Raw genomic sequence first — 14,656 nt, forward strand, 5'->3', positions numbered from 1 at the left:
CCTCTCTTATATATGTCTTATTCTCTCACAGTGCTGCCACCCAGTTCAGACCTTTATCACCTCTTATATGGACTAGTGTAAGTGTTCTAAATCATCCCCCTACCTTGTTTTTCTTCACTTTAAATCATCGGTGGCTAAAGAAAATTTACTCCTAAGTTGTAAGATTTGGTTACAAGAAAAAAAAACTGGTTGTTCCCTTTACAGAAATAGAAAAGTATGAAGGAAAAAGCTATCTCAGAACCAGAGGTTGACTTTCTGAGTTCCTGGGTTCCAGAGGTTTGAGCAAGAGTGCCATTTCCAGCACACTTTTTAAGGAGCAAGGGGAGGACTGAGCTGGGTCAGAGAATGGAGAGGACAAGAGTCATGGGTATTTTCTGAGTGGAGAACTCAGGCTGAGGGAACCAAGAAGAGGACAATTCTTTCTCTAACTATCCCCCCCAATGTCTGTTATCCACAGACATTATAACAAAATTTACTATTTCTTACTAAAATGTTTCCAATAAGCCGAATTTTGCCAAAACCACAATGAAGCCAGGGTTTAATTGGAGATAAGTGTAATGATAAGAATAAACAGATAGCCTAACTTTGGGAACTTTGAATTATTGTGACTGGACTCAGAACTTTTCATCTAAAATAAGCTCTTTAAAGCCAAAGATGAAGGAACCAAGTGGGACACAGGGACCATCATATTGTTCTTTAGGCTTAAAATGAGTTAATTATTGTAATGGTGTTACAAATTATGGCTTTTCCAGAATAATTTGTTTTCTTTTCTCTATTTAGGAATGTGCCAAATTTTTAGTTTGTTTTGTTTGTCTTATTTTTTTATTCAAAAAGTTTCTTTTTTTTAAAATTAAAACATTTTCACAATTGTCAAGCGTTTATTCCCTTCTTCCCCCAACCACTGGATAAAAAAAGAAAAAAAATAACCTCTTTGACCAAAAATATGTAGTCATGCAAAACAAATCCCCATATTGATCATTTTCAAAGATGTGTTTCTTTTTTTTTAATTAATTAATTAATTTTTAGTTTTCAATATTCACTTCCACAAGATCTTGAGTTCAGATTTTCTCCCCATCTCTCCCCTCCCCGCCACCCCAAGACAGTGTGCATTCTGAATACCCCTTTCCCTAACCTGCCCTCCCTTCTATCTCTTTTCCTTTTCTTTCCTCTCCTCCTTCTATTTTCCTATAGGGCTGGATAGTTTCTATACCCCGTTGCTTGTATATCTTATTTCCCAGTTGCATGTGAAAAAAAAGTTTTACGTTTGTTTTTAAAACTTTGGATTCCAAATTGGTTTTGGTTTTTTCATTCTTTTGGTTTTGTTTTATTATTTCTTGATTTCTCATAAAGTCATTAGCTTCCATTTGCTCCATTGTAATTTTTAAGGAAGTATTTTCTTTAGTGAGCTTTTGGACTTCCTTTTCCACTTGGCCAATTCCGTTTTTTAAGGCATTCTTCTCCTCATTGGCTCTTTGGACCTCTTTTGCCATTTGGGTTAGGCTATTTTTTAAGGTGTTATTTTCTTCAGTATTTTTTGGATCTCCTTTAACAAGCTGTTGACTTGTTTTTCATGATTTTCTTGTATCTCTCTCATTTCTCTATCCAGTTTTTCTTCTACTTCTCTTACTTGCTTCTCAGAATCCTTTTTGAGCTCTTCCATGGCCTGGGACCAATTCATATTTTTCTTGGAGGCTTTGGATGTAGGAGCTTTGACTTTGTTGTCTTCTTCTGGTTTATGTTTTGATCTTCTTTGTCATCAAAGTAAGATTCTATGGTCTGAGTTTTTTTCTATCGTTGCTCATGTTCCCAGCCAATTACTTGACTATTAAACTCTTTGTTAAAGTAGGGGGGTCTGTTCCAAGCTTCTCAGGGGTTTTGTGCAGCTGTTTTCAGAGATACTTTTAGGGACCTATAAATTTTCTGTTCTTCCAAGGTGGTATGATCAAAGGCAAGGTGTTTACTCCTTTCCTGGCCTGTGTTCTAGTCTATGAGTGACCATAGGCACTCTTTTCTGCTTTGGAACTGTGAGGACGATTCCCTCTGCACTACTGCCACAAGCTCCACCATGCCAACGCTCCTTCTTACCCAGGACCACCACCCAGGACTGTGACTCAGATCAAAGCATGTGCAAAGCAAGAGAATCCTGCCTCAACACCAGCAAAGAGATCCCTGTAATCCCCTTCTGATCAGCCACTCAATCCTCACTCTGTCTGTGGGTTGAGAGCCCCGGAAGTAGGTGCCGCCCTGGGACTGTGCTGGGATTGGGGCCAGATCAAGCTCCTCTCCCACTAAGGTCCGACAGACCTTTCCTACTGACCTTCTAAGTTGTCTTTGGTGTTTGTAAGTTGAGAAGTCTGGAAACTGCCACATCTCCCCTTGATTCAATCCTGAGACCTGCTCCAGTTTTGCTGAGGTCCTGTGTTTGCCTGCATGACTCACACTGAACTGTGCTCCTCTCCTTGCCCTGCACAACAGACCTTTCTAATTAACCATCCAGGTTGTCTTCGGCCAGAAATGTGATTCATTCTGTCTTTTTGTGGCTTCTGCTGCTCTAGAATTTGTTTAGAGCCATTTTTTACAGGTATTTGGAGGAGGTGGGAGAGAGCTCAAGCAAGGAACTGCTTTTATTCCACCATCTTGGCTCCACCACTTTGTTTGTCTTTTAAGAAACATTTCCTGCATTACTGTTCAAAGCATATTTTAAGCATTTTCAATATAAGAATTTTAGTTCTGATCTTTGAGAGTGTTGGTTGTTTTATAATTGTCAAAATTTGCTCGTAACATGTTGACACTGTTATTACTGTTTTTAATTTTCATTATTGGGATTGATCAGATTATTTAGTGAATGGGTACATTTTGGCATGATAGAGCAATATTTCTAGAGGATATAAGAATGATATGTGAAAAATATTGTCAGTTTGTGGAAGTTGATATTCACAAGCAATTACTGATATGTGGGATAAAACATGCCTCTCGTGAGGAAGTGTTACAGACTACATGACAATCAAGATAAGAGAATTGAGGGACTGTAGAAAAGTATAAGTGAGAGTTAGGCCAAGAGCATCTACTAAGGTAGAGATTCTTACCTTTCTTTTTATCATACACCCCTTTGGCAGTCTGGTGAAACCTATGAACTCTTGCTCAGAATGTTTTAAATAATTGAAGTAAATGTTAAATTTCAGTTAGAGATCAGTCAAAAGAAAGATGAAAATTTTTCCCATCCAAGTTTATGGACTCTCTTAAATTTTCCTGTGGACCCGAATTAAGAACTTAAAAACCCCATGTACTGAAGATTTTCTTTGTGAATTGTCAGAGTCATTTGAACATTTGAGAATACCTAAAAAATCCAGATGAGGTAAAGTACTTGAAAATGAGTCCACAGTCCTCCATTTGGGGACAAAAGGAAGAGGAATTATTTAATGTACTTGTGCATTACCAAATGGAAATTGTGACAACACAGAAGTTGAGGTTTAAATTTGAAAAAATAAGTTTGAGGTTTCCCCTATTAAGAATGTTGCAGAAGGAGCTTTCCTGGCAGAAATATGCTGAAGTGATGAGTCCACACTTTGTAGGCCAAGGATGTTTGCTCTACTGACACCTAGATGTCCATGGAATTCAAACTTCCCCAATTCAAATATTAATGGGCTTCAGAGAAAAGACCCAAAAATACTTTTATCATGTAGATAGAACCACCTCATCAATACATCAAACAGTGACTAGGTCCCCTAATAAGACACAGAGAAGTTTCCGCTGGAGATTGATATTAAATTATACAGTGTTAGAGGTAACAAAGAAAATACCGTTGTAGGAACATTTTCAGGGAAGGTCCCTATTATGCCTGGGTAGTACTATAGAGGACTGGGCCAGGATGGCAGTAGAACTGTTAGAGAACTAGTGGGCTTCTGATTTTGACAATATGTACTGAAGGAAAACCTTAAGGGCCCTGCTATTGAGCACTTGTGGTGTAATTCACATACTTAGAATTCATATATAAATTCACATTAGCAAAACAACAGCATTGGCACTGATTGAATTTGGGGGGAAAATGTTAATTTAAAAAGAGAAGTGCTATCCTAGTTCATATCATAGGTGAACAGCCATTTATCCAGACTAGTAGTGGAAAGGGTAGTACCCCCAGGCACACACATTTTATCTAAATGACCTGGCTACAGAACTAGCCTGACCTAAAAGGGGGTGTGTGTGTGTGTGTGTGTGTGTGTGTACACTGTCATAGGACTGAAGTCAATATTGATCCTTGAAGAAAAGATAGATTATATTAAGTCATTTCAGTATATAAATGGTGAGTCAAGAAATGTCTCATATGACAAATGCTGGACTCTAACCACCTCAAGGACTTGTGCCTGTTTGTAGCACCAGGAAACTAAAGGGGGGAAACTCTTACGTGCTTTAGGTTCTGACTCAGCTGAAGGAGCTCACAGAAACTATGGGGAAAAATGTAACCAGGGACAAATCTACCCTACCTGGAAAAATAATGAGGCAGGAAAGGAGGGCAAGCTAGCTTGATATGAATGTTAATATGAAAAAGAAAACAGATTGAGATGTAGCCAAAGCAGTACTTGGGGGAAAATCGTATCTCTAAACACGTTTTTGTCATAAATTGGGCATATAACTAAAAAACAACAACAACTAGATTTTAGATAGAAATCCTGGGAAATCAAACAAAAGATTAGCAAAATTGAAAGCCCCTTCCCCCCCAAAAAAAAACCCCTATTAAATTAATAAATCAATTTAGGATTTTTTTAAAAAGAAACTAATAAAGTAGACAAGACATTTGCTAACCTAAATTCTAAAAAAAAGAGGACAACCAAATTATTAGTATCAAAAAATGAAAAAGGTGAATTCACAATTAAAGAAGAAGTAATTGTTAGGAACTGTTTTGCCCAACTACATGCCAACAAAACTAACAATCTAAGTGATATATTAATATTTACAAAGCTATAAACTGCCCAGATCAACAGAACAAGAAAAAGCACTTAAATAACCCTGTCTTAGAAAAAGAAATTAACAAGCCATAAATGAAGTCTCAAAAAACAAAACAAAACCCAGAGCCAGATGGATTTACAAATGAATTTTATCAGACATTTAAAAAAAATAAATTTCAGTACTACATAAACTGAAAAAATAAGAAAAGAATGGGTCCTACCAAAATCTTTTTGTGACACAAATGTGATCTTGATACCTAAATATAATCATAACAGAGCAAGAAAACTATAGGCCAATATCTCTAATGAACATTGATGTAAACATTTTAAATAAAAGTATTAGGATGGTAACTATAGCAATATATCACAAAGATTATACAATATAACCAAAATGAATTTTTATCAAGACTGCTGGCCAGTTCTATATTAAGAAAACTACAAACATAGTTGACCATACTAATGATGATATTAGCCAAACAGCACATTTTCTATATCAATATCAATAGATTCAGAAAGAAAAGAAAAAAAAAGCTTTTGACATGATATAATACCCATTCCAGTTAAAAACTCTAGAAAGCATAGGGACAAGTAGAGCTTTGATTAATATAAGTAGTATCTCTCTAAAACCAAGTGTTATTAATCTCTGTTTCTGGGGCTAAACTAACAGGCCTTTCCAGTGCGATCAGGGGTAAATAAAGGATATCCATTATCACCATTACTATTCAGTGTACCACTAGAAATGTTAGCTATAGGAGTAAGACAAGAGAAAGGAATTGAAAGAATAATCATAGACAAAGAAGAAACAATATTATTATTGCTTTTTGCCAATATGATGGTTTACTTAGTCCTCGAGTCAGTTAAAACTTTAATAGAAACAATTAACAGCCTCAGCAAAGTTGCAAGATATAAAAGGAATCCCATGAATCAATAGCATTTTTATATATTACCAACAAAATCCATCAGAAAGAGATAAATTCCATTTAAAATAATTGTAGATAGTTTAAGATATTTGAGCGTCTGTCTGCCAAGATACACACAAGAATTAGATGAACATAATTACAAAACACTCCTTACATAAATAAAAATAGATCTAAATAACTGGAGAAATATTAATTGCTTATGAGTAGGCCAAGACAATATAGCAAAAATTACAATGCCACCTAAATTAATTTACTTATTCTGTGCCAGACCAACAAAACTATTGAAAGATTACTTTCAAGAACTAGAAAAAAAAATAACAATTTGTCTGGAGTAGAGATGTCAGATGTTGTATACCACAACATGCCTGAATGCAGCCTGAACCAGATTAAAATACAACTGGGAACTTGAACAAAATAAGTAAAAATATAAATTGAACATAGATGTAATGTTAATATGTGGTTTTCTAAGTCAAAATGCAACCTGCTGGAATCTGTACCCCTATTCTATTTGAGTTTGACACCACTGATCTGGGGGGGGGAAGGTCACGAATAAAAAGGGAATTTTAAAAGTAGAAAGCGCCTGACCTCAAACTATACTAAAAAGTTGTAATCATCAAAACAATTTGGCAAGAAATAGGTTGTTTAGTGGAATAGGTATCAGCTACACAGTATATAGAAGTAAATGAGCAGATAACCTGATGTTTATAAATCCAAAGATCCCAGCTATTAGAGCAAGAACTCACTATTTGACAAAAACTGTTGGGAAAACTGAGAAGCAATCTAACAGAAATTAGGCATAGATCAACATCTCACACATTCTACCAAAACTAGTTCCAAATGGGTACATGATTTATTCATAAAGAGTAACAACATAAACAAATTGGAGAGCATAAAAGAAAATACCTGTCAGAGATATTATACATACATACATACATACATACATACATACATACACACACACATCCATATAATAAGAGTTCATAACTCATAGAATTTTACAAGAGGTGAACTGGAGAGTTTTGATCATGTAAAATTAAGAAGTTTGTGCACAAGCAAAACCAATGCAGTTAAAAATAGAAGAAAAGCAGAGAATGGGGGGGGAGCGGGGTGGAATCTTTGCATTGTGTCTCTTTTAAAGACCTTTTTTCTGAGCTATATAGGGAACTAATTCAAATTTGTAAGAATAAGAGCCATTCCCCAATTGATAAACAGTCAAATTTATCAAATACAAATAGAGGATTTTCAGTAGAAGACATCCAAGTTATCAATAGTCATATGAAAAAATGCTCTAAATCACTAATAATTAGAGAAATGCAAATTAAAACAACTCTGAGGTAACACTTCATATTCCTCAGTCTGGCAAAGTTGACAAAAATGGAAAAGGAGGTAGAGGTTGTGGGAAAGCAGGCACATTAATACACTGTTGGTAGATCTGTGAACTAGCCCATTCATTCTGGACACCAATTTGGAGTAATGCCCACAGAGCTCTAATGCTATGAGGTCTATACCTCAAAGAGATTTTTTTAAAAGGAAAAAGACTCATTTGTACAAAAACAAATTATAGCAGCAGTTTTTACATTGAAAAAGAATTGGAAACCGGGGTGGGGAGAGGGAATCAATTGGGGAATGGCTGGACATGTTTATAGTGTAAAAATGTGATAGAATACTATTGTGCTATAGAAATTGATGGAAAATGAAGTAAGCAGAACCAGAAGAACAATTTATGCAATTGCAACAGTATTATAAAGATACACAGCCTTGAAAGACTTAGGAATGCTGATCAACACAGTAAACAACGACAATTCCAAAAGACTCATGATGAAGCATGTTACTCAGTTTCAGATAGAGTACAGAGTACAGATTGAGGCTTTTCTTTCCCTTTTTTTTTTTGGACATGGCAATGCAGAATTTGTTTTGCTTGACAGTACATTTTAGAATAGCTTTTATTTGGGGGCAGCTAGGTGGCACAGTGGATAGAGCACTGGCCCTGGATTCAGGAGGACCTGAGTTCAAATGCAGCCTCAGACACATAAGACTTACTAGCTGTGTGACCCTGGACAGGTCACTTAACCCCATTGCCTACCCCCCCCAAAAAAAGAATAGCTTTTATTTTTCTTGCTTTCCAATGGGATGGGGGTGGGAAGGAAGGAAAGAATGAAGACCTGCCAATAAAAAAAAAAAAGAAACTGGAAAGGCAGATATTCTTTTAGTTCCAGTTATAGAGGAGATCCCATATATAAGCCACATTCATCCAGGAAAAGAATGTTAACTTTAGTGCTACAAACATTGAAAGCTAGAGCTATCAGCTTTGGGAAATGGAGACAGAGAAGGAGGTCACACTAGTCCCCACAGTTAATAACCATGACCTTATCAGCCTTTCCTAATGACTTTTTTCCAACAGGACTTTATACAGAGGTGACAGTGAAAATGACAACTGTAGGCAGTATATTGCTGTTAAACAGTAGAGCATAAGTAATTAACATGTTCACATGAGGTAAATAAAAAAGGTGAATTTGAGAAACATTTGAAGAAATGTTGAATGTTCTTGAACTTTTTGACTTTCGAGGCCTAAATTTAAAAAAAAAAACTATTTCCAGGATACTTTGAAGTAACTTTAGAATTCCTTAAAGATGTTACTGGTGTCAACAAAACAGTATATGTTCTTTCAGTGATCAGCCCATACTCACCCAGCACAGATCTTTGATTAGAATCAATTCCAGTCTGTTTGATACTAGAATCATTTAAACAGGCTGAAACTTCCCCTGCATCTTGAGTTATCTGTGCAGCTTATTTGGAAGCATACAGGATAGTGTGAAGCATAGTGTCACAGTGAAGAGCATAAGAGTCCTGGCCCTTAAATTTCTGAAGTAGAACCAGTAAAATTTAATTTGGGTTTCCTCAGTGCCAGAGGAGTAGAAAGGAATGGTTGAGACAGAAGTTTAGCAAAAGTACAAATATATTTTCAGTGCATGAGTGGGATGTGGGATGTGCCTAACGAATTACTCATAGGATCCAACTCACTGACTCATAACCTTTCTGGGAAAGAACTAGAAAAATTCCTTTGTGATGAATGATAGTAGAGAACATCTCAAGAATCTGTTGATGAAATGGCGTCATTACATGGATGAGCCCATACATGTCACTCATAGTGAGGGTTCTCAAGAAGAATGAAAAAATACATATTATGTTGACTACCATGCCTTAAACAAAAGAACCAAAGTATGTTGTTTCATATACCAAGGCTAATGATGCCCTGTGTTGTTTGTTAGAAAGCTAGTGGTTTTCAGTATTGGACCTGCACAGTGGCTACTATCAGATCCCTATGGTAGAGCAAGACAAGGAGGTTGCTTTCATCTACCTAGTTGGATTTTTGCCAGTTTGAGTGCATGTCCCAAAGCATGTTAGGGGAACTTGCTACTTTCCAAACACTTAAAGAAGAAAGTAAATAGAGACATGAACTATCTGCAAATGTCACTATACCTTGATGACATCATTGTCTTTGAGAGGACTTTGAAAGAACATGAGTAAAGTGTTGGATCAAGAAGAGGAAAATGGCTTAAAACTTTCCATTAACAAAAGCCAATTTTGTAAAGCCTCTGCAGAATATGTGGCTTACATTATATATCAACAAAAATGAGCACTGACCCTGAAAAAATGAAAGTATTTATAACCTGACCATGTATGAAGAATCAAAGAATTAAGGAATTTTTAGGGTTTGGTGGTTATTACTAAAACTTTGTTGTTGTTTTTTAAAACAATACTGCTATTGCTAAGCCACTGAATGACCACAAACATTTATAATTCAGGAGGCACAGAAACAGACAAACAAGAGACACAAAACTGCCTTTAAATTAATAAAACCTTTCAGAGACTGGTGAATAACCAGATATGAACAAGGTTTCAAAGACTTGGGTAGCTTCTTCATACAATAACTAGTGTTGGCCTGTGCTTACTTAAACAAGCCTTTTGTCCTGTATGTAAATACAAGTTTGGAGGGATTGGGGGCAATGTTGTACTAAGAGAGTCATGGTTATATGAAACTAGTTGCATTTACCAGCAAAGGTCTCACTGACAGACCTGTTACCTCATTCACACAGTGGATGTCTTCACATTGAAGTAGGTGGTTAGCTGAGAAATTCAAATGGCTGAAAGTTACCTAGATAATAATGTACTGATTTATGTTCTAACCAATGCCAAATTGAATGCTATTTGTCAGAGATGGGTGATAAGGTTGGCCAACTAAGAATTCAACATCCATTATTAGCCAGGGAAGAATAAGGTATATGTAGATGCTCTGTCCAGTATTTAGTAAGCTAGCATTTATTAAGTGCTTACTATGTGCCACTAACTGTGTTAAGTCCAGAAGGCCACACGACACCAAAATTTACTTATTTATTTATTTTTTATTCCATGAATCAACCCATTTATTGTTGGACTATGCGCTACAGATATTTGATAAGAAGATTTTACTGGTCTTTCAATTCCTTCAGTCTTCTGATGGCAGATTTGACTGTGACTGCAGAGGTGGTATTGTAGGTCCATGTGCCACCAGCTACTGTCTTCATACAGGATCCACAATGCCAGATACCCACAGCCTGCCTCTTCATTTTGGTCTTTCCACAGAAAGAGCAGGTATACTTGGCATGCTGGCTAATTTCAATTTTCTTCACCATTTTTCTGAGAGATGCACATGTTCCATATTTACCAACAATTCCGACCTTCTTGGTACATTTAGCCATGTTGCCAGTTTCAGGGCCAGAGAGGAAAGAAGGCAGTGTGCCTGCCAACACCAAAATCTTGGTAATAAGGAATGTAATATCTCAGGAGCTGGAATACAAACACATGAAAGCTGAAAGTTTGGGACTTCCACCTGATAGCATACTAACAGAATATATGTACTTGATTTCATTCATTAAGTGAACCCTATTTACCTCATTTGTCTGTGGATGACTAGCAGAGAGAGTAGATGGCTAACAAAACATTGTGTGAGGTAATATAAGCTAAGAAGAAAGTGGTAAAGCTGATGGATTCAAGTTCCACTCTGTTGAAGGCACTTTGTTGTTGTTTGTCCTTCGTTTTTGAAGAGAACCATGACATCAGGAAGGTGATGCCATAACTTACAGGAGAATTGGATTTAAGTGAGGGAGGACTATCTCCTTCGGAGCCCATCTGGGTCCAGTGGCCAGATATAGATCAGGACACTGGAGATGGCCCCCTGAAGGCACTTTACTGTTCAGACAGTGTAGAAAAAGACTATACTAGACAGTCCCTGATCCTATATATGGTACCAAAAAGCATCTGGTACCACCCAGAGTATATAGCTTTGTGGTCATGAAAACATTACCAGTGACTTTAAACATATGGATAAAGAGAGAAACCATAGAGCTAGTAAAATAGATTTTCTGGCCCATGCTAGCCACAAATATTGAAGTATGAGACTTTGTGCTCCATGTGTGCAAAGTAGCACCAACTTAGGCTACGTATTTGGAGATTATTAGCACTAATAAAACTTTAGAACCTGTTTGCATTGATTTTCTATCTCTGGCAGGCAGTATCAAGAACACATCACATGTAGGTAGCAACTGACCACTTCCTGGCATATACACAGGAATACTCAGCCAGGAGACAAAGTTTCCACAGTTGCTAAAATATTGTGGGAGAAGCATTTCTCAATATGTGGATATCTTTCCAGGATCCATTAAAACCAAGGCAGAGACTTTTGAACATGCATTGTTCAGTGAAACATAAGCTTTGACTAACATTAAGAAGTCTAGAACAGCATTTACCAACCCACAAGGGGACTCATAACCTGAACATTTCAACTATATACTGATAAACATGTTAGGTATACTGAGACCAAAACAATAATCTCATTAGAGCAAATATGTGACTTTTCTGATGCATAAGTACAACTCTTATCAGTTGTGATACCCATGGATGTTACAGCCTATTTATTAAAGTTTGGATAGGAGAGCAAAAGGAGGACTGAGCTATGGTAGAAAAGGAATAATTCAAGGAAGGGTCACTGACTTTATATGTGTCTCCTGAGTGGGGGACCCAGGCTAAGAGGAGTCCTAAGGAAAAGTCAGCTTTTCTCCCAACTTCCCCTCCCAATATCTGTCTATCTATAGACCCTATAATAAAATCCACTACCTAAACATTTCCTGTAAACTGAATTTTGCCATAACCACAAAGAGGTCAAAGATTAACTAGAGATGGGTAAAAATGTAAAGTTAGTTAGCCTAAACCTTTCCTAAGTATTAGGAATATTCCTAACTGGGGGCTTAGAGTAAATATCTAAACTCAGAACTTTTTGTCTAAAATAAACTCCCTAAAGCTGAAAAAGAGGGAACCAAGTGCACTTTAGGGATAATTAAATTGCCCCTAGGCTGAAGACAAGTTAATTATTATAATAGTGTGTTATATGCAGAAACACAATCATTTGAGAAATAAAGGCTTCCTAATAATTTTTTTTTTACCCAGCATGAGAATATCATTTAACCTGAAATAATCAAGCAGGGGGCAACTAGGTGGCACAGGGGATAGAGCGCCAGTCCTGGAGTCAGGAGGACCTGAGTTCAAATATGGCCTCAGACACTTGATACTTACTAGCTGTGTGACCCTGGGCAAGTCACTTAACCCCAGTTGCCTCACCTTAAAAAAAAAAATTAATAATCAAGCATCAAGCAAACATGCATGCAAGTCTTAGTCACCTTTTAAGTTCCAGTTACTTTACTAAGCACAGCAAATACAAAGGCAAAAATGAAGTAATCCTTGTCTGCATGGATCTTTCATTCTATAATGAAACAACATACACAGGTATAAAGTATATACAAAATAAATACAAGTTATTTTTGGGTGGAGATGGAAGCACTAGCAACTGTGGGGTTTTCATGTAGACTTCATGTAGAATGGTACACAAGCTGAACATTGATGGAGACTAGGGATTCTGGAGTGAGCATTCCAAGTATTGGGAGACAGGAAATTCAAAGGCCTAAAATGAAATGTAGAGTGAACATCAAAAGGAGGCTTAATATAGTATGAAGTAAGGCTCTCAGCTGAAAAAGTCGAGGGAGGGAAAGATGTGGGAAGTTTGAGAAAAGGTTTGGAGCAGCTCCTTTGTGGGTTGGAATAGAGAATCATTTAGAGAACAGTAAAAGAATTGCCTGGCTACAGTAAGGATTCTGTTGAAGTTAGATGTAAATTTGTAGTGAGCCCCATCTGTACGACTGAATAATTTTTCTCCTACGCTATTTGGCAGCTTGTGAATAGGAGAGAAGGTGGTGGATGGTGGAAATAATCCACAGCTGAAAGATATGATGAGGCAAGGGAACTTGAGATTTGAGAGTTAAGAACAGTATAATATTGAACTAGTTAATTATAGGGTAAAGACTGGAAATTGAAGGACAAACTTTCAGGAGCCAAGATGGTGGAGTAAGCAGTAAGTCGCTCTCACTCTCCCTTATTGACCTCTAAAAACCCAGAAAATATTGTCCCAGGAAAAATCTTGGAATAGTGGAGCCACAGAAAGACGGGTTGCAGCAGTCTTTTAGCCCAGGAGGCTTAAGTGATTAATAGAAAAAGGTCCCTCTTGCTCTGGTGGAAGGGGAGCAGTACAGGATTAGAAGCGGCCTGGCAAGTCACAGAGAAGCCCTACCAGTACACCAGCAGGAGATCCTGAGCTCCAGGGTGGTGGAGCAGGCAAGCACTGGCACCAAGGCCCCCATGTGCCTTAGCACAACCAAAGGAACCAGCAGACTCCAGCTCAGAGAACCATCATGTGTGTTGGCAGGCAGATATCCTCCAGCTTCCAAACCTCCGAATGCTTCAGCTCAACCCCAGTCAGGCAGGTGTCCTCCACCAGTTGAACCTCCCTGTGCTTCAGCGAAGTCCGGTTGAGTGGGCTTCCTCCAGGTGCCAGACCCTCCCACCCCCACCCTGAAAGCTTCAGTGTGACCCCGGGGAAACACAGAAAAACCCCACCTGGCCTCAGGACATGCTAGCCACCACCACTAGGACCCCAGCTCAGGACCAGGTAAGCTGCAACACCCTTACGGCCTTCAGCTGCCACCACTTGAGGCCCCAGTACACAAAGCCAGTGACTAGTCCACTGGTCTCCAGCACAAGAAGTTTGGGACAGTGCTCACATGCTCCATCAGGAGAGCTCAGATAGGCAATCATCATGAACAAAAAAGCAGAAACAAACAGTGACTATAGATTCTTTCTATGGGGGCAGAGAAGATCAAAACATACATTCAGAAGAGGACAACATTGTCAATATACTCACATCTGAAACCTCAAAGGAGAATATGAACTAGCCTGAAGCCCAAAAAGCCTTCTTGGAAGAGCTCAAGAAGGATTTTAAAAGTCAAATAAGAGAGGTAGAAGAAAGATTGAGAAAAAGAAATGAGAGGTATGCAAGAGAGAGTCAACAGCTTGGAAAAGGAAGGACAAAAATTGATTATAGAAAACAATTCCTTAAAAAATACAATTGGCCAAATGGGAAAAAAGTATGCTGAAGGAAACAACTCCTTAAAAAGTAGAATTGGCCAAATAGAAAAGGAGGCACAAAAACTCACTGAAGAGAAGAACTTCTTAAAAAGTAGAATTGGCCAAATGGAAAAAGAGGTATAAAAGGTAACTGAAGAAAACAAATCATTAAAAATTAGAATTAGGCAAATGGAAGCTTAATGACTATGAGACATCAAGAATCAGTCAAACAAAATCAAAAGAATGAAAAAGTAGAAGAAAACATGAAATACCTCATTGGAAAAACAACTGACCTGGAAAATA

General features: G+C 37.5%; 1 protein-coding gene and 1 pseudogene across 3 annotated transcripts in view; one reads left to right on the top strand and one right to left on the bottom strand.

The window, feature by feature from the left end:
- The window catches only part of SCLT1 (sodium channel and clathrin linker 1), a 254,552-nt gene that overhangs the window by 169,500 nt on the left and 70,396 nt on the right, over positions 1 to 14,656 (top strand). Inside the window, exon 19 of one of the 3 annotated variants that reach the window (XM_078148099.1) lies at positions 1,934 to 2,734. The exons of the other annotated variants lie outside the window; for them this stretch is intronic. Within the exon in view, the coding sequence (XP_078004225.1) occupies positions 1,934 to 1,991 (58 nt within the window). The 3' untranslated portion in view covers positions 1,992 to 2,734. Of the gene's footprint in view, positions 1 to 1,933; positions 2,735 to 14,656 lie in introns of those variants that run through there. 3 annotated transcript variants of the gene reach the window in all.
- Positions 10,311 to 10,605, bottom strand: LOC110199273 (large ribosomal subunit protein eL43 pseudogene; annotated as a pseudogene).

The sequence above is a fragment of the Phascolarctos cinereus genome, unplaced genomic scaffold (assembly GCF_003287225.1).
Source record: "Phascolarctos cinereus isolate Bilbo 61053 unplaced genomic scaffold, phaCin_HiC Scaffold_9;HRSCAF=440, whole genome shotgun sequence".
NCBI lineage: Eukaryota > Metazoa > Chordata > Mammalia > Diprotodontia > Phascolarctidae > Phascolarctos > Phascolarctos cinereus.